Source organism: Cucumis melo, chromosome 11 (assembly GCF_025177605.1).
Source record: "Cucumis melo cultivar AY chromosome 11, USDA_Cmelo_AY_1.0, whole genome shotgun sequence".
Lineage (NCBI taxonomy): Eukaryota > Viridiplantae > Streptophyta > Magnoliopsida > Cucurbitales > Cucurbitaceae > Cucumis > Cucumis melo.
The window spans coordinates 1,098,664-1,124,566 of NC_066867.1; the positions used below are offsets into that span (position 1 = coordinate 1,098,664).

A 25,903-nucleotide genomic window follows, 5' to 3' on the forward strand; every position below is an offset into this window, starting at 1 on the left:
TTAGCAACATTATTTTATATAAATATAATAAAATCAATTGATCGGTAGACTTTATTGTTGACAGACTCCTTTAGGGATATAAAGATATAGTCTATCACTAATAGAGATTCTAAGAGTTAAATCAAATTATACGTTACTATTTCGAGAAGTGGTTAGGATGACTCCTAATTAAAGTGTCATTTATTTTCTTAACCCTTGTATCCTTGTTTAATTCAAAATAAAATCAAAAGGCACACCCAATGTTTTTGCTATGGGTTTAATTTGACCATTCTCTTCAAGTTTAATTTAAGTTTTTATTATTGTTAGCTTAGACACATCAATTAGGCTAACATAGTTTACTTGTTGTACCAATAAATAGGGCAAGAAATTAACTTTAGAGTCACAAAAATGTTGTTATAAATTAGTCCTAAATATGTGTACTTAAAATTTAGGATCTTATGAACCTTTTTCTTAGGTATTAAACGTAATCCATAGTTTAAGTGTCATAAGGGTTGGATCTGAACACATAATTAAGGGTAGGATTTCGCTTGAACTATACACAACTTGACACAAATGTAAGCACACATGCGATAAGCCGACCATATATATAATTGAGTAGCCTTGCGAGAACCATTTCCATTATTGGATTGAAAGTATTTCAAAATACTCACTATCACAAAATTTGTTCGTGACCACTTATTAGTTGACGTTGAATCCTAGTTTGGTAATGTTGTTCCTTGTATCCCTTGTAAAGAAAAGGCTGTCAACGACGCATATAAAAATTATAGTAAATACATATATTCTTTGATGACATTATGTTACTGTTGACAATAAAATTAAGTTGACCTGAGAAAAAGCTGACTCGTTTTTTATGACATATTTTTTGTGGTAGTGCTCCCAATCCTCTTAAACTATTTACAACCATATATCACAAGAATAAAGACAGTGTAGAAGAAAGACACAACAGGTAGGGTTTGAATGGATCAAGACAATTTAATATGTAAATTAAAAGTAACTTTTCTCATTCCCTTAGGCACTATTAATTTGCTTTTGTTAAGTTTATTTCCATGGCTAGTCTAGAGTTGAATAAAACTTAGTTTTCATAAAACCAATCTAATTAAGAAGAGAGTTTAGACATTAAGTAAAATCTTATTATAAATTAGTGCATAAGTTTAGAATCAAATAATGACCAAACACTTAATTATTTGAAAGGGTTTTGAAGAATAATAGAAATCGCAAATATCTACGTTTGGAGTATAGGGTTTGGAAGCCTAAGTTTTTTGAAGTCTCTATTGAAACTACTTAGCCATAAGTTAAGTTTTTTAAAGGTTGTGTTTGTAAACTTATAATATCTACCATATCATTTTAAATGAAATTTATAGTAATTATATCTTCGTGGTCTTCCATTAATAGAGCATTTGCAAGTAGTGCAATCAGACATCATGTATTAATAGATATAGTACAATACAATAGAATTTGCAGATCGAGCAAAATGTAGATCAAACTCTCAAAGTCTATCAATAATCGAACCCTCTTGAAGTCTATTAAGGTAGAATTTGTCATTAGTAGAAATTTATCAACGAGATAATCCATCACTTATAGAATGGAGTCTTTTAAAATGTTTACAAATACATTTTTCATGTATATAAACAATTATTGAATCATTTAGAAGATCGACTAATTTTTATGACGAAAATATAGAAATGACAATGTTTTTTCTTTTTTTTTTAATAATAGTTTTTGATGACAAAGTAACAATCATGCAATGGAAGATTAATTAATAATACTTTATATTTAAGATGCATTCTTTTAAATAACAAAATTTATGAAAATATTACAAATATAGCAAAATATCATTATCTATTTTTGATACACCATCATGGACAAAATAGTAATCTACTTTTGTTTATCTCGATCCATCGTAAACAGATGATAATATTTTGTAAATATTTTAATTCATTTTATACGTAATATTTAGTGAATATCTATAAATAATTTGTGGTTTATAAATATATTATCAAACACATTTTGAAGTTTTTTTTTTTTTTTTTAAAGTAGTTTAAATTGTTTTCCTTTAATTTGATAACGAACAAATATTTTAAAATCAAACCTAGAGTGCAACTTTATTTTCAAAATTCTATTTTTAAGTTGCTACCAAAATTATTTTTAATAATGGTTTTGATAGACTAAATATTAAGACGTGTTATAATTTATATTTTTGGGAGTGAGGAATTTGAATTTTATGTGAGTTGAGTTGTGAAAATAAAAAATGAGAAGAAAATAAACTAAAATTTTAAAATAAAAAGTAATATGGTTAGATATCTTTTTTAATAAAAAAAAATGTAATCTAAAAAAAATTCATTGATGAAGGGTCGTTTTGTAAACGGACATTCACCAATGCCCTTCGTCGGTTTTCATTTCATCTCTCTTCTTACGCGCGCGGTGTTATCGGTCATCTTCTTCTTCTTCTTTCATCTTCTTCCCAAGCTTCTCAAATCTGACTACACTCTCAACTTTTCATCTCTTTCAGATCTCACTTCCGTGCCCATTTCCCAGATCCTTAATCCTTAATCCTCAATCCTCACTTCATTCTTCATTCTTCTCCAACCTTCAAACCCTCCGCTCTTGTATGATTCCACCAACTAGATCTCTGCTTTCACCCCTCTACAACAAACTATCGGCTTTCTTCAGAGATGTTTCGACATGGGTTTTCCGATTTCAGCTTTGATCTGCATTTAGTTCTCGTGTAATATGGATTTCAGATTGAACTTAGAGGTGTCTATGCTCAGAAATTGTTCTTCGTGGAGATTGTGTCCTTTTGACGGTACTTAATTATTGAATTCGTCTTAGGAGGTGAATACGGGTTAGAGGGTTTGAAAAGAAAACATGTTCTGGAAGGACCGTGATAGAGAGCACAAAGAACTGAATGGCGGTCCTTTATGTGGGCAGGTTCGAGTGCTTGTGGTTGGTGATTCAGGTGCTTTTTTTTTTTTTTTTTTTTTTTAAATCGTTCTATAGTTACTTTTCTTCTGCCTTTTATGATCGAATGGTTCTTTCTTGTTCTAGTTCTTTTTTTCTTCTTTTCCTAGTAGCTCCACTGAAATGTTATGTTAACTGGGTGCGTGGTTTTGTCTTCCTTATTATCAGTTTAGGTAATCTGGATGGGCATATGATTATTTCCATTGCTGAGTTTAGAGTTTAATATGCTTAATGGCGGAGGTTATGATTTTGATCCTCTTAATAGAGTTAATTGGAGTTGGAGGGTTAATTGGGCTCCTTTGGAGTCGTCTATATTTCTATATTTAAATGGGAACTTGACTAGTAAAGACTTTTGAAATTTTCAAAATCAAAGTGTTTTGGCACTGTGGTGTTCCTTGACATAAAACTGAAAGATTTCATGACTGACAATCTTTTGCAAAAAGAAAAAAAGATTCCATTTGGGGTAAAATGTTTGATTTTAAAGAAAACTTCATCTCATCTAGAATGTTTTAAATAAATCTGCCTTGTTTTCACTTTAACAGATAATAGATCTTCGGGGGAAGTTCTTAGACTCTGAGGATTTCATCAGTTTAGGTCAATATATTTGAGACTGAGACTAGTTCTTAGCTGAATTGTAAATAGACCATCTTTCATTATGTAAAAGTACTAAAGAGTTCAGTTCCCCATGTAAAAATCCAGGTTATTTTTTGTGGTTTTAATTTCAGGTCTTAGTTGATTTAGTAAATGGTACTTTGTCGTTTGATAATTCCTAAACACATTATAGGCTCGATAGATGGAAGAAGATATTTTCTTGAGAAGTAGGACTTCTTTTGATCTCCTTAGCTTTGCCAACCTTTACCTACAATTCCAACCTTCATAATTTTCTTATACAATTAAAAGCATATCAAGCAACTTTTTACGGGAATGGAGAGATGAATGGCAGAAAAATTGATTGGATAAATAATGAAAAATTATTCCAAGTCTACTTTTGCTGTGATTTGAATATTATAACATGATTTTTCCACAGTGACCTTGGGTTGAGGTGTGGCTACACCTCTCCTTAGGTAACTTTGTGTAAAACTTTTTGTAATACCTTTTAGGTTTCATTTTGTTCTTTTCATAAAAATTATTTCTAATGTATTCTTTTTTGTATTGTCCTCGTGTATTTTTTGATTTGTTAGTAATGAAAGTTATTCTTTTCACTAAAAATATACATGTATACATATGTATTTCTTTTGTTTTCATAATGTAATCAGATTTTATCTTTCTCAAAAATACAATTATCTGACAGATGATAATTGATGCTTGGATTGGGGATTCTCTGAGCTAAGGAGTAAACAGTACTGTCTGTGCTTGTGTCTTGGATGCCATAAATGTCTAATTTATACAAGCCTGTATGTTAGAAAAGTTTGTTGCCTGTGGTTGGTTGATGATTTTAAAAAACTAGATAAAATTGAATTTCATTACTGGTGCTTAGTTAGGAGCTTCTCTGAGAAAAAATTATACTGCTCGTAACTGATTTATGCTTCTCATTTAAAATAATAATAATAATAATAAATAAATAAATAAATATTAAACCTGTTAAGCGTTTTGCTGTTTTGCTATCATTTAGTTCAGTGTACTCTCAGATTTCGGACATATTTCTCTGGATAAATAAAATTTCAATAATTTTCTAGGAGTGGGGAAAACTTCTCTGGTTCATCTAATTGTAAACGGTTCTTCCATTTCTTCTCCTTCTCAAACTATTGGCTGTACAGTTGGAGTTAAGGTAAGACTCGTCTTCTGTCTGTAGTGACACCAGTTATTCTTGAAAGTTCACTACTCATCAATAATTTTATTTACACTTTTGATAGCATATCACCTATGGAAATGCGGGTAGCTCTTCAAGTAGCATAAAAGGTGATGCTGAGAGAGATTTCTTTGTCGAACTTTGGGATGTGTCAGGGCATGATCGCTACAAAGACTGTCGCTCTCTTTTCTATTCTCAGATTAATGGTGAGACCTTTGTGCGTATCAATTTTTCATATTTACTTTAAAATATTAGTTACAGAACTTTCATCTTATATGCATGTGTCTTTTTAGGATGTTGCCTAGACAATGTCAGTAAGCACTAATCATTGGCAATGTACTTTACTGGTAATATTTGGTTGGTTTATCCTCGTATCTGGTATATTTCTGAAGCTTTTTAGCCTGCTAAGGCATTAGTTGAGCTATCAAATACATAAAATTTATGAAGCACACTGTATATATAAAAAAAAAATACACAAATATATATGTAAAAGAGTATATACACAATAATAATAATAAACATCCATGGAAATCAAATGATCTATAGCAAAGGAAAGGTTATAGCATGTAAAACTTAAAAGGTAAACAAGGTTCAAAATTGCTATGACTTGATAGAAAGTTTGGAGTAGGAAGAAGAATTCTGGAGAAATAGTAGAGAAAGTGGTCTGTCGTGGACTTGTGGTACCTTAAGATGTTGCTGTGCTGGAAAAAAAAAGGAAAGTAAAAAAACCTCGTTTGTATTTAGGATTAGGACTTTTTTTAATGTTTTTCTAACCCAAGTGCCTTAAGGCTTTAATGGAGACAGGTGCTAGAGTTGTAGCTAGCACATAGGCTCACACCTCAGGGTGTCTTTTAAAACGTCGACTCAATTCAAGTAGTAAGTACTAATAGTATCCAAAGAAGTTATTTTTTACTGAACACACCCATAAAAGTGTTAGCACCCCTGACCTTATCAAAAGGGCCTTCTTTTAGCTTTGTCTCCATTGACGGTGCTCTCTATGTATAAGATGAACTTGGATTCCGAGGGACTAGTTTTTAGAAACTTTCTGGTTTGCTGGATATTTTTGGAACTTGCTTTACCAGCCTTGGTTGGCAGGTGGCTTTAACCCTCAAGTTTTGGAGGCCACCCTTTTGAAAGAGCCGAATGCTTGTTCTTCAATTTTTGAGAGCTTTCTTTTTAGATTTTATGGCTTGACAGAAACATTCGAGTCTTCAAAGATTTAAAGGATTAAAGGAAAGGTCATTTGGGTATTTTATATTGCTCTGTTCCTCTTTCTTAGTGGAAATTTGAGGTCCCTTCTAATACTCAATTCTTTAAGTTCTTTTAATACCATTTGCCCAAAAGAACAAGAAAGAAAAAAAGAAAAATCTGACTAGAGTTGGGGCTTGACTTCTCTCCTTTCTCTGTTTTTTTTTTTTTTTTAATTTAATTTAATTTTTTATTTTTATAATTTTACATGTTCTATGTGGACACTTTTTTCCTTAAACTTCCTTCCTTTTTCCTTAAGATATATATTTTATTTCAGTTCATGCTTAAATTGTGTATACAGGCGTTATTTTTGTTCATGATCTTTCCCAGAGAAGAACAAAATCAAGCCTACAGAAGTGGGCAGTAGAGATTGCAACGGTTGGGACATTCTCAGCTCCCTTAGGATCTGGAGGCCCTGGTGGCCTTCCCGTGCCATATATTGTTATTGGTAACAAAGTGGATATTGCTGCTAAAGAGGGTACGAGAGGAAGTAGTGGTAATCTAGTTGATGCTGCTCGCCAGTGGGTTGAGAAGCAGGGTCTGCTTTCCTTCAGTGAGGAAATCCCTTTAACTGAGAGTTTCCCTGGCGGTGGAGGACTTCTTGCTGTAAGAACTATATTTCCTCCCTCACATTTCCCAGTTTTTTTTTTTTAATAAGAAACAGAAATTTGTCCAAATCTATATCTAATATGTTATTTGGTTGTAGATTGTGGGTAATAGCTTTGAGTTCTTTTATTGGTCAGATGGTATGGTCAAACGTTTCCATTTCATTCATGTCTTCTATACTTCCCTATTTCCCCCATCTTTTTGAAGCAACCCAGTACTTTGTGCCGTTGAAAAGTTTGGGATTATTTGAGAGATGAATTCGCTAGTGTGAAAATGTAAAGTAATGAATCTAAACCTCTGTGAGCTTGGCTAGTAGACTAGCGAATGTCCTTGTAAAAAATAGCACCCCAATTCCTTTTGATTGTAATGAAAAGCACAACATTTTGAAGTTGCGAATGTTACTCTACCATTTCAATTTCATTTGTCTTATCGTGGATATTCTCTACATAGGCTGCCAAAGAGGCAAGATATGACAAAGAAGCCGTGACCAATTTTTTTCGCACGGTCAGTTTTCCTATCCCTATTTTTCTTCTTTTCTGCTATTCTTTTACTTGTAAATCACAGCTCCTTTCTCTCCCCATAGTATTCAATGTGTTGTTTTGCTTTTTCCAGCTCATCCGAAGAAGATATTTCTCAGATAGCTTACCTGCAGCAATCACTTGGTCCGTTTCTCCAGTTCCAAAATCTGTACAGCGCCTTGACGATGCCATCAGTGATGAGGAACAGTCCTACAGTCGTCCAAGGTACTCTTTTCAGAAAAATGCTTCTTCCTTTTCCCCTTTTTGCTTGAAAGTTGCAAACTGTTTTTCCTCTTTTAAATCATAGGCTTTCATATTAGGGAGTGGGCGTTTATCTATAAGCAAGATAACTCCAAAATACTATTTGTTAGTAAGATTCTCTGTCGGGTTTATTAATTTATCTTTTATCCCTTTATAAAATAGCAAATTTATTTACAAATATAACAAAATTGCAAAAAAAAGAAAAAATTGCACTCTTCAATTTACAAATATATACTAGGTACGAAATATAGTATTTAGGACATATTTATAGGTAATATAGCCTTAATTAATGGTTGATAGGTTAAGGGTTCAATCTATGATGACTATCTATCTAGTAATTAATTTCTTACGAGTTTTTTTGACACAGAATATATTATCAATAAATGGATAAGAAGTTAAAAGGTTCAATCCATGATAGTCACCTACCTAGAAATTAATTTCCTTCTAATTTATTTAACACCTAAATGAGGTAGAGTCTGGGTGTTGCGTAGAATTAGTCGAAATGCGTGTAAACTGGTCCAAACACTCGTGGATATTAAAAAAAAAAGGAGAATTTTGAAGGTGGAAGGGTAATTAGTAGGCACGAGTTTCAACCTCTTGGTGCTTCAGACAAAGGAAAGAAGTTTTTATATATGAATATTTTCAAAATTATTATATGGTTAATTATCAAAAATAGCCTGAAAGAAAACTTTAGATCACTTATTTGCAAATTCCTCTATGTAAGCACGTTGCAAAATGCTGATGCGATTCCATAAGATCTCTTCCTTTACTTATATAATACATTTACTCCGCCCTAGCTTATTGTACTGATGTTTGAACTAATTGCAGTTTCAGCAGCGAAACGTACAAATACAACGCACTTCCTCCACTCCCAGCACAACGCAATCTTACTCCACCTCCAACACTTTATCCTCAGCAGCCATTTTCAGCCTCTGAGAACTACAGCCTTCCAAAATTTGCTCTTTCAGCCTCCCAGGAGATGAACAATTCTAGCCGGTCAAAGCGCTCGGATATTAACGTATGATTCGATCAGTCGATGACTAGCATGTGTGATAGCAATAGCTGTGGTATACTTTTAATATAGCTGTATGAGTTGTCTGGACTTTTGGTTGATATAAAATCAGTTCATTAATTCTTTCATGGCTTAAGGGATCCGTCTCTGTAATTGGTGCTTGATTCATAGTATGTTTAATGATATGATATGCTATGCTATAGAACAACTACACCCCCATTCTTTCCAATCTAACTGCTTGTTCTTGTGCATGAGAAAATTTGCTTTAGTTATGGTTGGACTGATGATAAGAATTTGAAATTGTCTGCACATATAATGATTAGAATAAATACGTACTTGTTTCAAGAATGATTGATTTTAATTCATTTCTTCAGTTTTTCTTGTTTACTTGAACTATTTTGAAGTTATTTTGGAAGTTGATTAGGGTGTACACTATTTTTTTTTTAAGGTTATAATAGTTTGTGGATGTAAACTCTTTTAGCTTGGTTAGAAAACATTTATAAGGTGTGAGATTGAATTTCCAACTTTTTAGAGGTATATGTTTTGTCAATACCAATAAACTAAACTTTGGTAATTTTGATAAATATTTGTGTGGTCGTAATAAGGTAAAGGTTATAATATGTGATTTGAAAATTGAGATGGATAATAAGTTAAAAAGATTAAATATTTTATTAACTCACAATCCTTCTTACAAGTTAAAAAGAATTGAACAATCTAATTTGTTAATCAACTTAGCCTTCTTCATATCATGGAAGTTATTAGAGTGGCAACTGGTCTTATAGGTAAAAGTTTCGAAATTAAATTTAATAGTATTGGCAGCTAAATCTGGCACCTTAGACCACTCGGCCAAACTGTCATGCAATGATAGAAATCTGTATTATAACAATTTAACTAAAAAGAATGATACATTCGGATTGACACGAGAGTCTAACTACATTACATTGTCAGAATCCATGTTATATATTTTGAAAGAGATTATCTGAATTCAGCTCTGAAATCCTCTCGTGAAAGGGATCTAGCCGACCCTACTTCATGAATTTCGAAAGAGCATACGAATTAAAATCAAACTATATCATGATTGTTTGATGCCATAAATTGGATTCAATCAAATTTCACTGGGTCTACTTACTACAATAGAAAATATTAATGTTTCAAAAATTTATTAAGTTAAGGGTCTGTTTTTTTCTTTTTTACCATCCAGAAATTTTATGTCCAATAAAAAGGATTAAAGGAAATATACATTTATTTGACAAGTAGTAGTTTGAATAGTGATACGACTCTTTTAGACAACGTGTTTATGTTATAGACTACCATAGAACTACTATGGTAGGGTGACAATATATTGCTTTAAAAAAAATGTTGGAAAAATGTTACCAATATAAAGAGCTTAACTCGTTGACTAAATAATCTCAATTCACGCATCCCACCTAATAGTCCAATCATGACCAATTGACCATCAAGTCGGTGGACAAGGAATTAGACTAATGGAAACCTTTTCATTTCTAGCTGGAAGATCCACTCAGGACGATGCTCAAAGTTGATGCATATTCACTTGTTTTTTTGTATGTAGAAGATGATTTAATTGGATAGTCAGTGAAAATTATCTATATAGTAATTATGGACATTATCGAAGTACCTATTGTTCTTCGAGTTATTATGGTTTAATTATTATAATGGAGTGTAACCCATCGACCTATACATAAGACCAACAATTTCTTCCAAATTAAATATAAAACTTGACACCGTATGATGATCGAGAGATTTCTCATTTGAATTTCCCATTCATATGGCTAAAAAAAGTACAAACATCTTGTTTTTCACGTTTATAAACCATGACATCTAGAAAAAACCTAAATCAAACGAAAAAAAAAAAGAAAAGTTTCAGAATGATTTTGAAATTGTTAAATCACTTGTCGTCTTCAAAATCTTATAAAAAATGTATTTTGATCTTTTAAAATTAGTTGAAAACTTAATTTTTACATGATTTTCCTATCGTCAAAATTAGTTTTGAATAGTTAAAAGTAATAAAATAATTCAAAGTTTATTAAAAATGATTTAAATCATTCTAAAGCTACTTGATTAAAAAAAAAAGAAGAAGAAAAGGAACAACTACATAAATGACATTCAAGCAAAAAATAATAGAATATATAGTACAAAGCTAAAATAATTGCATACATGAAACAATAATTGGTAACAAGAATAAAACCCCACACCCAACCCTTCTTTCACACATTTTTTTCCGATTTTCTCACGTTGAAAAGCTATAATTGATAACAACCATTAATTGTTATCACCTGATAGCTAATATCAATAATAAGATTGCTTTCTACTTGCTTACAAACGCTTCTTCTCATTCTTCTCAAATTGGGGTGATAAAAATTGATAGTTGCTATAAATAGGTGTGACTAAATTTATGAATGATAACTTTTAATTTCACAGATATGGTATTAGATAGTGACTATGAGTGATTATTTGATACTTTTGTGAATATTTTATTCTCAAGCTATATTTTTAGTTTATTTTTGCAAACTGTGGTATTGCTATAATTTTATTTAGGGATAGTTGCAAATATAAGAATTATATTCAAAATAATGAAGTATATAACTAATAGACCATGTAGCAAATGTTGGTTTATCACTCATAAACCATAAGCGTTTATCAATGATAGAAGTCTATCAGCATTTTGCTATACTTGTGCATACTTAATAATTATTCTAAAAATTATTAACGAGTATAATTACCTTTTATTTAAAAGTTGGTTAAGAGTAGAAAAAGGGAATGGGCCGGGACCAAAAGATGGGCTAAATGGCCAAAGGCCCAAAAAAAGGTAAAATCGGAATTTGTGATCAACAAGACCTAATCTCTCTCCTCCATCACTACTTCGGTGCCGCATCGTACCCACTCCCCCCCCCCCTTTGCTTTCTCTGTCTCTCCAAAACCCTAGACCTCCTCTGAGCTTCCTCTACTCCTTCCATGGCTAGAAAGCGAAAGCTCGATTCTTCCAAAACTTCCGAGTCCACCGAGCCTCCCAAGAAGCTTCAGCAACAACCTCAAGCTTCCCTCGACGAGGCCAAACCACAAGATGAACCCCTCAAGGAAGTCGTTCCTCAAGATCTACCTCAATACGATGTCGTCGAGGAAGAAGACGATGACGACAACGACAACGACAACGAAAACGAAAACGACGACGACAACGATGAGGAGGAAGAGGAGGATGACGATGAAGATGAGGACGAGGATGATGAAGGCGATGCGAATGTTAATAACCACCATCCGACCCCCAAGGTTTCGTCTTCCTCGGCCGCTGTTGCAACTACTGACGACGATGATGAACCCATTCACAAGCTCTTGGAGCCTTTTAGTAAGGACCAGCTTATTAATTTGCTTCGTGAAGCGGCGGATAAGCACGTGGATGTGGCTGGAAGGATTCGAATGGTTGCTGATGCGGACCCGTCTCATCGGAAGATTTTTGTTCACGGGCTTGGTTGGGATACAAATGCTGAAACTTTGATTAATGTGTTTAAGCAATTTGGCGAGATTGAGGATTGCAAAGCTGTCTGTGATAAGGTCTCTGGTAAGTCCAAGGGTTACGGATTCATCCTCTTCAAGAAGCGGAGTGGGGCTCGAAAAGCCCTGAAGGAACCCCAGAAGAAGATTGGGAATAGGATGACTGCTTGCCAGTTAGCTTCGGTTGGGCCTGTTCCAACGGCCAATGCGGTGGCAGCTCCTCAAGCACCACCTGCTTCAGAATATACGCAGAGAAAGATTTATGTCAGCAATGTTGGAGCTGATGTAGACCCCCAAAAGTTGCTTGCTTTCTTTTCCCAGTTCGGTGAAGTTGATGAAGGACCTTTGGGACTTGACAAGATGACGGGTAAGCCTAAAGGTTTCTGTCTATTTGTGTACAAGTCGATAGAAAGTGCTAAGAAGGCTTTGGAGGAGCCTCACAAGAACTTTGAGGGTCATGTCTTGCATTGTCAGAAGGCCATCGACGGTCCCAAGCCAGGGAAGGCTCAGCACCAGCATCATACACCAAATGCTCCGTTCCAGAGGAATAAGAATCCTAATTATGCAGGTGGGGCGGCTTCTGGATCGGGGCACTTGATGGCACCTGCAGGGCCTGGTGTTGGTTACAACCAAGGACCTCCTCAAGGATTGAACCCAGCTATTGGTCAGGCGCTGACTGCTTTGCTGGCAGGTCAGGGTGCTGGGTTGGGACTCACTAATTTGTTAGGGACACTTGGAACTGCAGGGCTGAATCCAGCTGTTCAAGGGGCGGGACCTGGTGTACAAAGTGGGTATGGGAGTCAAGCGAATATAAGCCCTGGGGTGATTGGATATGGAAGTCAAAGTGGTGTGCAGGGTGGATATCCAAACCAACAGATGGGACAGGGTGGAGCTGGAAGAGGAGGGCAGCATGGTGTTGGGCAGTATGGTGGTCCCGGTGGTTATATGGGGCACTAGTGCCTCGATGTGGTACAGATTCACTCTCCTTTTATTCCAAATTCTTTTGTTTTATCTTAAGATATGCATACTAACATATTAATGACTGAACGATAGAGCTATGGAGGTTATTAGATATTGTTATAGAATGATCTGACCTTAGATTAAACAAAAAACAGTTATTGATAGAAAGGAACATTGGCTGGTCTCAATACTTCTGTTGGTGACAGGACTACTTGATGGTGGCAATTTGGCCTTTCTTTTCTTATGTAGTAGTGATTTCATTTACTAATACGTCTGTCTGAATCATGAAAGCAAGGTAGTGGTGTGGGGTTTTCACGATAAATTATTTTAACATTTTCAATATCGTTCTTTGTGTGTTTAGATTTTGGCTATATATTTTTGTGTGGGCTTATTTTAGGTTTCTGTGTGATGCATTTTAGTTTTGTAGTTTTGTTTGTTGCATTTAGTTCTTGCACCAAACCAACATCTAGCTATTTAGCATCCTTTTTTGAAGCAGTATATGTAGGTTTGCAATAGAATGCTTGAAAATCAGATGTAAAATTTTGGAGAGAAGCTCTTTTTTTATTCTTTTAATTCAATGTTCCATTGTAAAAGCTGTTTGCCTTCTTTCTCCTTTTTACCTTTCCCTCTTTCCCTTTCTTCTTTTTTCTCGACTTATTTGATTTTTACAACATCATTTTCTTTAGAAGCTAACACTTTGCCTCCTCCGCATCCTATAAACCAATTAAGTTCCCATTTTTATTTCATTAACTGCTTTCATGGGGTAAGGATGTGGAAGTGGTCCTGATCTCTAATAGTTTTATTTCAGCTTTTCTTTCATTTTGTGCTCCCACAAGTAGTTTTGCTTAACTAATGTCAAATTAAGTTCTTTTCTCCTCAAATGATGGTTTTGCACATCTTCATGTCTTAACTAAAAGAATTTATCAAAATTCAAGACAAGTTTCTTCTCCACGTGACATCCTGAATTTAAATAGCTATATTGAACAATTTGAAAAAGATGGTTCTGGAAAATTTGTTTTCTGAAACTATTTTTTCATGCTTTCTTATTCGTTGTGCAGATCTCACTCATATGTGCGTCAGTATTTTTGTACTGATCAGGTGATTCTCTGAAGTTTAAGGAGCTGATGCAAATGACGTTTTCGACCCTCTTCATTTAAGCTCCGTTTTAAATCTGTAGTTTTTGATCTATTGAAGATTTGTTTCAAAGATTTGGATCAGTTTTAGTACTTTCCAGTAAAACTATGTAAACTCTAGCTCAATGGTTGACAAAAAATATTTCAAACTCTTTTTACCCCTATGGTTTTAATAGATCTTGGACTTGTCAGTTAAGTTATGATTTATTGTCTTTCGTTGATTTGTTTTACCATTGTCCAACTAAAACTCTATGCTTTGCAAGACTTCATACCTAATTACTATTTAGATTCCTTATCTTTATTGCTCTGAAAATTTTGAAATTTATCTTTACTTGGGTTCATATTGACATTTTTTTTATGCTTTAGGGAATTGTAAAACATGGGTCTTTTTAGTTTATATTTTATCTATGACATTTGAATCCAGGTCTGAATCACCCAATTCAAATCATTTTTCATATTTCATTTTCCTCCCATCTTTTATTCCTTCTACAAGCTATTGTTATTGTACTCAAAAGAGTTTCTGATTTTAAAATATTAGTCACACTGTCCTTTGATCAATAAATGTAAACTTTAATCGAGCTTTCTATATATATTGGGTTTACTAGTGGGCCAGCTGAGGTCTTGAACACATTGTCCATGCAACGAGTATTTGTTTGCATTTGGTAGTGAATATTAATCTAATCAGGTTACCCGGTTGGAACGAAGAGCTACTATTTCGCAGATTGTCTCCTTTGTAAGGTATTTTCATCTTTTATATTTGCTTGAAGTTTCTTTTGCATCGCCAGAGGCTCTGAGGAATTGGAGCAATTTTATCTGAAAACAGCATTTCTTATTTGCATTTCTATAGTTTTATTTTCACTTGGAATCTATTAGGGTTTAAATGTTAACTGCACTTAAACACCAGTACTTTAAAGTTTTCAATTTAATAATTTTGAGGGTTGGGTTTAGGTCTATAGACGACTCAGATTGATAGTTAATCCAATTGGTTTCTTGAGCTTATTATTATTTTCTTTATAACTCATAATAGATAATACTGTCTTTAGTCATGCAAAAATTATTACGTCAAGCCTTGTCTATTCTTTTCTCCTTTTTATTACTTTTTACTTTTTCCCTTTTTCCTCTTCTCATGAAGTTGGCCTGCACCATTCAATGGTAAGCATCTTTATACCTTCAATCCTGTGAAGACATAATTGCTCAATATTTTACTAGGGTACTACCTTTTCTTTAATTTTAAAACGTGGCTTTGTTTTTCTGGATGAACTTTTTCAATTTGAAGGTACGTGGTGTTTTAGATGTAAATAGCCTTTTTCATTTTTTTTCTTATCTCGTCATGTTTATGAATTGAGGGTAGGGCATGACTGGTGCAGTTTATTCTTAGCAATGGTTAAATATTTTTTGATTCTTTTGGAATTGACTATGCTTGTAGGTAGTTCATTGGTTTGAGGGCTTGCAATTTTCTAAAAACTTGTCAGAAAAGTTCATTGGTATCAAGAAAAATGGGGTGCTTGACAGGGCTCTCTTCATTTCCTTGTATTGATCTGTTTTATTAACTTAGAAACTCACAATTCATATGTTACATTTACTAATATATTGCATCTTTTAGTTCCTGATTTAGTCACTGGATCTCTGTGGTCTCAAGTTGTACAAGTGTCAAAAGTGCACGATTAACTTGCATATTAGCTAGTCAAACTTCTGAAGTTTGATTGTATTTCTTGTACTAACATTTTCTGGTGTCATGCCTCTTAGCTGTTTCAGCATTTGCTGATGCATAGATATTCCTTTCGAGAACGTCTCCTTTGAAGTTAACGTCACAGGATATAGGAATAGAACCAGTCAGAAATGATATTACCTTCATTGGTTTATAACGTTTCTCATTGGTTTTTGCTTTGATTAAAATTCTTTTTCTGATCTTCGATTTGCTGAGGTGAGCTGTGTTGTACAAGATCCGGGTAGAGTCCGCATGAATGAATCTCTTCTGATGCAAATAGGTTTTTCCAGTGTCATAATTCTTTTCCCTCAACATTTTTAAATTGCTCCTTAACCTCCAAGTTTCTGAAATCAACTTTAGGATGATGCCTTCGATAGTTCTGGAAAGAATAAATTAAGCTTACATTCTAAGGTTTCTCAAAAGAAGCCTTTCCTGAAAGACTCCAAGATTTGGGCCTTGTTGGAACTAACCAAAACAAGTTTTGAAAGCTTTGGGTTTATATAATTTTATTCAAATTCATTTATAAAATTTTGAAACTAGTTTGAAGAAGCTTTGGTATAGATGTGTAGTAGAGAACATAGATGGATAGTATTTGATCTGTAAAACAGACAATTGTTTGTTTGACATATTGTAAATAAAAGAAAATTATGATTATTTTTGTCCAAAGTATTCCTTGTTAGATATATCTAAGCTGAGTTTGCTCTAGTCTACTCTGTTACTTTTTGTTCAACCAAAACCGTTTGTCGTTGGTGGTTTTCAGATTCTAATGATTTGTTTTTAACTGTTTGATATTTCAAAATTCAATTTGGTTAGTTTTTTTTATTTTTTTTTCTAAATTTATATTTTGGTTTGGATTTTGAAATTGATCTTGAATTTGAAAATAATGAAAGGGAGGGTTGCTAAAACAATGTATACATTTTAATATGAAATCTAGTTTAAATGACATGTATCTTGTTTATAGAATGTGAAATGTGATTAGTATAATTCAAAATGTTTGAAATAGAAATACAAGAATGAGAAGTATTATAACAAATATGAAGTTTAAAATTGATTGGAAAGAGGGTCTCATTCTTTTTGTAATGCAAGATACTTTCGCATATGGTTCGAGTAAAAATAGTTTATTGATAAATTGGAAAAATGTTAATAATAAAAATTGAATTCTATTTGAATTAAATTTAAAAGAGCAAGAAAATGGTGAAGTATAAATATTAAGATATTCATAGATTGTATACATAAAATTTGAAAATATTAGAAAAATAAAAACTAAGTTGAGCTACCATTGTTTTTATGGATTTGCTTCTTTCTTTTCTCTAAAATTGAACCTTCTTAGGCATTTTGTCATGTGGTAAAATAAATTAGAACGTAAATTATTCTATACATTTTAAATATTTTGATCATCTTGTAATTCATCTATTGTAAAATTAGAATTAAATTAAAGTAAAACACGAAGAAAAAGAAAAGATAAGACATGGAAGCAAAATGAAGAAAAAACAAAGAAGTTCTAAATGTATGAAGTTCAAAATGAAAATATGTGAGCACAAAACATAAATGTTGACATGGAAGTTTAGAAGTATCGAAATCATAAATGGAAGTTTTAGACTAATGATTAAAATATTTTGTGTAATATCAACGAAGTAATTTTAATTATTTTAAATTCACTTCTAAAAAAAAGTCATAAACAAAAGAAAAAGAAGAAGAAGAAGAAAGGAATACTAAATAGTTAGACTAAGTAAAGTGATTTAAACGTTAATGAATGATAATAAATTATGTGACATGGTTAGACAAAGTAAATTATGGTTGTTAGTGGGTTTAATTTGAAAGTTGTAAAAGTTACACTTCATCTTTGGATATTTGAAAAATTGAAAAATGGTCTTAAATGAAACATCAATTTACTAATTGAAAAATTTGAAGTAACATTGATCATTCTTTTTGTATGATTGGACAGCTCTTTCTATTTGTCTTTCCACTTGCTTTTTCTCAACTTCCCTATCTTTCTATATTTTCTTTCCTCTCCCTTTCATCCACTTGTTTCATTATGTTATCTTTCTTTGTTGAGATAAATTAAAGAGACAAAAAGAAGATAAAAAGAGATAAAGAAGTTTCATATTAGAGTTTCTATGTTTAGTAAAATGATATTGAAATAAGCTTAAATATTACAAACAGTAGAATATGTTTAGTAAATTTTTACGTATAAAATAAACTTAAGGTAAATAAGATAATGTAAAATGCTTTAATATGGAATACGCAAATATTCTAACATTCACTGTAAATGGATGTGAATAGTTCAACGACATGGAGTTCGAATAAACTTTTTCTAAAAATTGGCTACTAAATTCATTAGTTAAATTGAGTGAGTTGATTGTCGAATGAATGTATGTTTTGAGATTTAATAATAATCGAATTGTATCATATTGGTAACTGTTCTTTAAGTGCATTTTATTACTTTATGCAACTTCTCTATTCAAATCAAATATTTTTCATTTACCTTACTGATGAGAAATTAACTTAGTAAAGCAATTATCACATTTCCTTAAGAATATTAACTTGATCTTGTTGCTAATACTATCTAGTAGTAGTTGTTGTATTGACCGATAGTTTAGGATTTTTATTTGATCGGTTGGAAATAGACTTTTAACTAGCTTCATTTTTCGACCAACCATATGGACTAATCTTTGAAGGTTGTGCACAAGTTCGAACAATAGAATTGTCAACTAAGCATGATTTAAATAAAAGCATTGGCAGCAACCCTAAGAATCATAAAAGATCAATTAGTCAATTGTTATTCATATATATATATATATATATATATATGTATATTTATATATATATCAAGATAAATTACAAGGCATTGGTTGCAACAAGTGTGAACCTCTTATATACTTTGGGTGTCTTGGAGGCAATTTGAGTCACCATTGTGAAAATACAAGAACTTACCAAAATTTTTGAAGAGTTAGAATCTTCACTTTGTAAGCAAAGGCTCTTTCCATCTTGAGTGAGAGTTGGTGGATGAAGTACTTTAGAGTTTGAAAGGGCTCTCCAAGCACTTTGTTGGCTCAAACAATCACTTGAGAATGATGCTTCAAGACCTTCTGCATTGGCAGCCTTCAAACACAAACCATTGGATGTCAATATGAGAATGGGTCACTATCACCATCATGACTCCAATGACTTGAAATTATGGAGCAATTGCTCAAAAATATTCTTGTATTGTCGTTTGATGCTGGGGCACATTGACCACTTTGTGGATGATACATAACATAGGAAGTTGAAGAATTGGAATTTGGATCTACATGTCAATTAAAGCCACTCATGAACCAATTTTCGGCATTGTCAACCTTTCTTTGATCGTAACCGTATTCGATAGTTCATAACTTATAAACTTAGCATGATCTATAAAGCCATTAATGATCACTGATGTCGTTTTATGGTTTTGTTTTTGAATTTGCTCTTAGAATCTCCACTAAAAATAATATAAGTGGACTTAAAAAACTAGCTTACTGCCTGAGGTGCCAAGATTTATGGGCTTTTCCTTCGAGCATCAAAGATCATTGTCATAATTTAAGCCTGAAACAATCACTAAAACTTTTGGATATATGGTTGTGGATTGTTACTACTTGAGTTACATAGTTGTTCTAATCATTTGCATTTTCCACTAATCCACGGATCTTATTTTGTAGGCTCATTGCTACCACCTATATGTCATAATAAAGACTTGTTAAAGAAATGTTTTATTTTCCAATTTTCAAATGCATGAGATTGGTTTCCTCTAGAATATGAAAAAAACTCATTTTAAATGTTCCATATCATTGATTTTTTACGGTGACTAAGCTATGACCTTGTAAACATTCTTAGGGATTGAAAATTTGATTTCTAAAGAAGCCATTACTATCATCAAGAGAGCATGCTCGTTGTAAATCAAGAAGGTCAAAGTTTTAGGGATCTTATTTTGTAGGTTCATTGCTGCACAGCACGTTTTGGCTGACCAATATGGTTGTTAGGCAATAACCATTGAACCACTTGCATGCATCAGACCATATCTACAACAACCTCGTTGGCTTCAACAATGGTCTTATTCAATACAAAAGGGTTATATTGACCCAATCCAGCTTTAGCTCATTGTAAATCAAGAAGGTCAAAGTTTTCTTTTCAATTGTTCTATTAGCATAGTGAGTAAAACATGTGAGTTGCATACATAACATGTACATAATTGAACCTCAACTCAATTGCTTCATCTACAAGTTCTTTCAATGGCCGATCGTTAAGACCTTCTACCAGCATGCTCTGGGTGTGAGAAGGCCAGTTCGCACAAACAAGTTTAACACTATGTTTGAATCAGTGATCCATCTTTCTTTTGTTGACAAAAGCAAGAAGTAACCCAAGAAAGATAAGAACACAAAGACTAGAAAAATAAAAAGACAATAGTTTGTAAATCTGTTCCATAGTCTTTTTTTTCTCTACTGTAGTGTGTTGAGAGAGGATATCTACTTTGAGAAGTTTAGTTAATACATTCCTTTCCTATAATGAGATTCTGTTGTTCAAAAGGATAAGCTTACAATGAAATTGGAAAGTTAAGAAAGTTGTCAAAATCTTACTCATAAATTTCAAAATTATTTAATTTTAGTTATGGGTGTATTAAACTTTCTTAGATAAAAATCATTTTAAAATTTATTTGTATTAGTTGAGTTTTACTGTTATCTTTAACGAGAAAGAATCTTAACCCTAATTTCTTGAAACTAACTTGTCACAAACTATAATGTTAAAATTCGAACCTCTCACCTTTAGAATGAAAAGTTATGTTAATGACTTCTAAGCTAAGCTTATTTTGATGTGGTGACATGAAATTTAAATTCCAATATTATATTTTAAATATTTCAACGGTATTTCTCATTATATAGTAAGTATTTTTAAATTGAGTTTCTATAAGTACAACAACCGTAGGGTGTAAGAATCGAACATGAAAAGCACTTAATTCAATCTTGAAGTTGAACATCTTTATCTTAGGGTTAGATTTATATTATTGTGTAGTAGATTGTCATTTATGTGATTGTTCCTTTTATGTGCAAAATAATAATAATAATAATAATAACAACCAAGAAAAAGCTTATTTTACTTTTCTTTCTTTTTTTTTTTTTTTTCGTATGGCTAACATTTTATTCAATATATATATTTGTCATCGTTCTTAAATGAACGAAAAGAAAAGGTTCCATTTTCAGTTCATTAGTCCCTCAGTTTTTGCTGAATTTTTAAACGAATTTCCGAAGTTTTTGAATTCAATCTCATGGAGGATCGCAAGGAGGTAATTCTTCTACTCATGTTTGTTTGGTTAACGATGGTGATTCCGATCTCTTGTTCTTGTTGTTGCTTTGTTTTTTGAGTATGGACATTAAGAAAAGCTTTGAGGATTTGCTGAATTGAGTTTGTTAACTGCTGAAACTTACATTGCACAATTCATTTCTGTTGTTTTATTCAAACACATTGAGAATTCGGTAATTATTTTACTCGTTTTGATGATGCACTTTCTCCGCAACCAAAACACAAGTTGTTGAGTGTTGAAAACACCGGTTTGTAGTATGTACAGATTGATTTAACACTTCCTGAAGTTCGTTAATTACGTTCTTTGTTTTAGCTTCGAAATTCTGTAATTCGACCTTTAATGTTATCTTTTCCCAAATTCTTTGTTGATGTTCTACGGTTTCTTACTTCTGCTGCTTCCGATTTCTTTTCTTTCAAGTTTCAATTCGTTTCTTCTTTAGCGAAATTTCAGTTTCTTTCGTGTTCCGAATCTTTCGTCTATAAATTTTCCCCTCCGTCTCTTGATTCTGATGTTACTCCGCTATCCGACATTGAAATTGACGAATTCGGGAGTCCAATCTTAGACTTGATTAGTTAGTTATCGGATGAAGTTTCAGTGTGTTTAATGGATGTTGAGGAATTTTTAATTCTAAGATCGGTTAAATCTTTTTCAGCGGATAAGATTGAAAAATTTGGGGAGTTTTTAAGCAATGCTTCTGTCCTTTCAAATAATTAGGTTACTTCATTTTCTCACTTTCTCCACCTAGTTCATCTCACTTTCTCCGCCTTTACCTAAACGCGTAAACTTATTATAAATTACTTGCCTCCATACTTATCTATTGAGTCAATCTATTTTCAAATCTTGGTTTTTATTAAATTGAACTATGAAATCAAGTAAATTAGTAATATGAATACTTTCTGAAGGAATTCTGTGATGTATTATTGGATTAGGAGGTCTTTGTAGTTATATTGAGTACTTTAGATTTGTATTTGACATTGTATTGGTAACAAATAGTGATAGTATTATGATTGATTGGTGCATCGCATCAACTACATCGCAGAGGAAACTTAAAAGGCTTTGTTAAACAATCAGAAAGAGGAACTTTTGCTATATCATTGCAAACCGTGGTTGGATAAGTTGTAGCTGCAATACTTTGATTTTGGGTAGTGTATGAGAAATGATTTGGAGTAGTGGTTTAAATAAAGAAATAGAGAATGAATGAACAATTTTTTATGCAGAAAGTTGCTCCATGGATGAGTGTACCACAATTTGGGGATTGGGAGCAGAAGGGAGAGGTGCCTGATTATTCAGTTGATTTCTCGAAAATAAGGGAAAATAGGAAACAACACAAAAGGGATTTGTCAAGAGCAAGCATTGGGAATGAAGAGGAGCTAATGGCATCGTCAGTCACTCCCACCACTAACACGCCTCATTCTATTGTTGATGAAAATCGTCAATTGAATCCCACCATCAGCAACTCTCCAACGGTCAGATTCCTTTTTCTCATTACCTTTTTTTTTTTTTTTTTTTTTACTTTTAATTTTCCAGCTTTTACTTTAAGCATCTTTCCTTTTTCCTCGTGTGGGCATGCATGTGATATGACTGACCCCGCCCCTCAATAATTATTCAATATGCTATTGTGGGAAAAATTAACATAAAGATCAATCTTCTGTGCCACTTTTATTTCTCTATCATGTTGAAATCCTTTTCCTAGTTTATACTTTTGAGTTTTGACTAGGAAAGAGAAAACTAAAGAATGAAAAAGAAATACCACTTCGACATTAAGTCAGTATTGCTGTTGAGTTTGTGATCAACATGACAATGGAGACTAATAGAATGGTGTTTTTAGTGTACCTTTGACGAAGGACCTTCCATACTTTTATTGGTCTTTTTTAATTCTTTGAATCGAAGTTATTACTCGAATAGTTGCACTGCCATGGGTCCTGGATTGTAGGGTCTTCCATGATTTGGCCAATTCTATTGGATCTGCCTTTTAAGGCCATACAAATTAAAATAAAGCAATAAAACTGGTAACAAAAAACTATAGATCAGAAAAATCTACTATGTAAAAAATTTTATAATCACATGGTAATATCTCCTCAACCACAATTACAAAAAGTCTCTCAAAACTTTTGGCTATTCATACCCTTTTCCACTCTCAAACTTGAGAACGAATTTAATTAGAGTTAGAACGTCTAAGCTTAAAGTATTTCGAATTGAGACAATTTAAAACCAAAGGCATAAGCTTCTTTATAGTGCTTGTAGTCTATGGTTTTGCTGAACCTTTTCGATAGGAGACAACTGCATTTTTAATATTTTTGCCAAAACCCAACAATAGGTCAACCATCTTGGATCTCTATATTTGTCTTTGGGTCTCCTATCTCGATCTTGTCTCATCGTTCTAAACCACCTCGGTAATGCATTACATTCCGTAGAATTGAAACCTAACCAAGAAAGAAAAAAAGAGTCAAATATCTAACCATTTAACAACAATCTCTCTCTAACTTTTGTTTCATTTATTTCCTCTTCAGCATGGCTGGCCATAAATTATATATAATCTTGATTTCCTAAACTTTGATGAACAATTTCCCAAACACTTTTATGGATTTTTATCTTAATGGGTCAAGAGGAATTGACTGTTGAGGATATGAAGAATATTGAGTAATTATTACAGAACAATCATTTCACTCACATTCTCTTTTTGTAAAGAGAAAAAACTCTACTGGCTGGCAAAGTGCCATTGATGGGGATTTGTGTTTTGTCTAGGGAAAGCAAATTAATTACCTTCTTCAGATCTCGGAATCGATTGTAGTGGTCCTTCTACCATATAAATTTTTAAATTATACTTTTTTGCTCAAATCTGTGCTATTTTTTCTTAAACTATATATAGATAATTATTGTAAAGGAAAAAACGACTAAAATATTAACAAAGTTAATAAAAATCCATCCATACTTATCTCGAGTAAAATTTGAAATTTTGCTGATCTATTGTTATTTTTAAGGTTTTTTCTTTTAAAATATTCAATTATAAATTTTGTTTTTTTAAATGAACCAATTCTAGGTAATTTGAATTATATATATATATATATATATATATATATATATATATATATATATATATATATATATATATATATATATATATAAAGGTTTTGAGACTCGACTTTGTTTTAAAAAATAGAAATAGTAGAAGGTGGATAATAAAACATTAAAAAAACTTATGTATAAGAGGAATGTTTAGAGAATAATTTTTAAAAAACAAAAACCCAAATGGTCATGAAACGGTTATCTAAATTTTTAAATTTGTTACATTTTGGTTTTTAAACTTTAAAATATTTAATTTAGTCCAAATTATAATCAAATAAATATCTTGATTCTTAACTTTATTGTTTTAAAAACTATTGACATGAGAGTGATGATGTCTATTAGTAGATTAATAAAACCATTCTTTCGAGTTATGATTATTAGCTAAGTCATATAAAAATAACATAGCAAGGAACAATTTTTTTTTTTATTTTAGATATTAAAATAGTGATTTTGAAAGTTTTGAAACATTATTAAGAGCTTGTAATTTTATATAGGTTTTGAAAACCTAGGACCCGAGTTTCTTTTCTTCCTTTTTTCTTTTTTTATATCTGTGAGTGTTTGGGTCTGTTTATGTGCACCTCGTCTAATCTCACGAAAACAATTGGAACCCTACAACATTTGAGTGTTAATTTAATTCGTAATAAATTAATTCATAGGTAGGTGACCACCATGGATTGAACCTAAATAGAACAAACTTAAAATATATTATGACAAAAAAAGTTCCTATATTATCTAATTTGATGTTGGTACATAATCCATCACCGTTACATACTCATGACCATTTAATCGAATTATGCAAATACATTGTGGTTATGTTATCATTTATACAAAATACTTTAATTAAATAGTACAATACAATTCCTAATATTTTTTAAATGATAAAACCAAGTATAGCAAAATTGTAGCATCCATAGTTGATAGACAATAGACATCTTTTTCTCTAAAGAAAAAGTACAAATAGACATCTATTAATGTCTATTATGACAGATAATAACATTTTGTTATATTTATAAATATTTTGTTTCATTTTGTTATATTTGCTGGATTGAAGTGATTGATTTCTGTTAAACAATTCAAATATTTCTTTGCGTTATTATTGATCTTTTTCTTAAAGAAAGGATATACATTGAAGTTGTACTTGTATCTTACAACTTTTATTTTATGGGTTTTTTTTTTCTTTACAGACAAGGAAGAGCATATTAAGATACTTCAACTGTTGTGTGAAAGCTTGATCACAAACTCAAATTCTCCAATCTTGATTTATGAATGTGATGGTTTCTTCTCTCAAGGTTTTTCTCACATTTCGTTTGTAACTTGTTATATGAACATAACAAAACTCTTTTTATTGAAGTTAGATAAATGTGTAATCTTTTCTTTTTCTTTTCACATCATTCACCTAACCTAGTTGTTAATTTTAGAAAAGAAATATAAAAGTCTTTTTTTTAAAAAAAAAAACATGTGATAAAAGTTTAAAAGTGTTACAAAAACTAGTTTTTGAATAGTTCTTGAATTATTTTCATAATTCATGACTTAGTGTTCAAAATTCAACACCTCAAAAGTTAGACCAAACCACTCTTTTAGTTTTTACAATTAAGTGCTTGCTATTTTAAATTTTATGTTGAAATGCCATTTATAGTGTCCACTTTCAAATCTCCAATCAATGTTTATATTTTAATAAAAACTTAAAAATGGTCCGAGTCATTTAACAATTAGCCAGAAAACAATAAAGAAAATTCAAACTAGGATTGAAAATTGGCACACCCAACACATAATTGAAACGAAAGATCTATGTCACGTAAATTTTAAAGTTCATAAACCTAGAA

General features: G+C 32.0%; 3 protein-coding genes across 3 annotated transcripts; all 3 read left to right on the forward strand.

Annotated features, from left to right (window-relative positions):
• The first annotated feature begins 2,321 nt into the window (after positions 1 to 2,321).
• Positions 2,322 to 8,600, forward strand: LOC103497477 (small GTPase LIP1). The gene is made up of 7 exons (XM_008459681.3): positions 2,322 to 2,956; positions 4,635 to 4,726; positions 4,812 to 4,953; positions 6,297 to 6,601; positions 7,052 to 7,105; positions 7,214 to 7,344; positions 8,209 to 8,600. Exons 1-7 carry the CDS (start codon positions 2,866 to 2,868, stop codon positions 8,402 to 8,404), a joined length of 1,011 nt encoding a protein of 336 aa, XP_008457903.2. The 5' UTR covers positions 2,322 to 2,865; the 3' UTR covers positions 8,405 to 8,600.
• Positions 8,601 to 11,232: 2,632 nt separating this feature from the next.
• On the forward strand, positions 11,233 to 14,192 carry LOC103497476 (UBP1-associated protein 2A-like). Its single transcript, XM_008459680.3, has 2 exons — positions 11,233 to 12,868; positions 13,918 to 14,192. Exon 1 carries the CDS (start codon positions 11,366 to 11,368, stop codon positions 12,854 to 12,856), a length of 1,491 nt encoding a protein of 496 aa, XP_008457902.2. The 5' UTR covers positions 11,233 to 11,365; the 3' UTR covers positions 12,857 to 12,868; positions 13,918 to 14,192.
• Positions 14,193 to 20,829: 6,637 nt separating this feature from the next.
• Positions 20,830 to 25,466, forward strand: LOC103497474 (uncharacterized). Its single transcript, XM_008459679.3, has 3 exons — positions 20,830 to 20,996; positions 22,232 to 22,480; positions 25,265 to 25,466. Exons 1-3 carry the CDS (start codon positions 20,979 to 20,981, stop codon positions 25,310 to 25,312), a joined length of 315 nt encoding a protein of 104 aa, XP_008457901.2. The 5' UTR covers positions 20,830 to 20,978; the 3' UTR covers positions 25,313 to 25,466.
• The last annotated feature ends 437 nt before the right edge of the window (positions 25,467 to 25,903 follow it).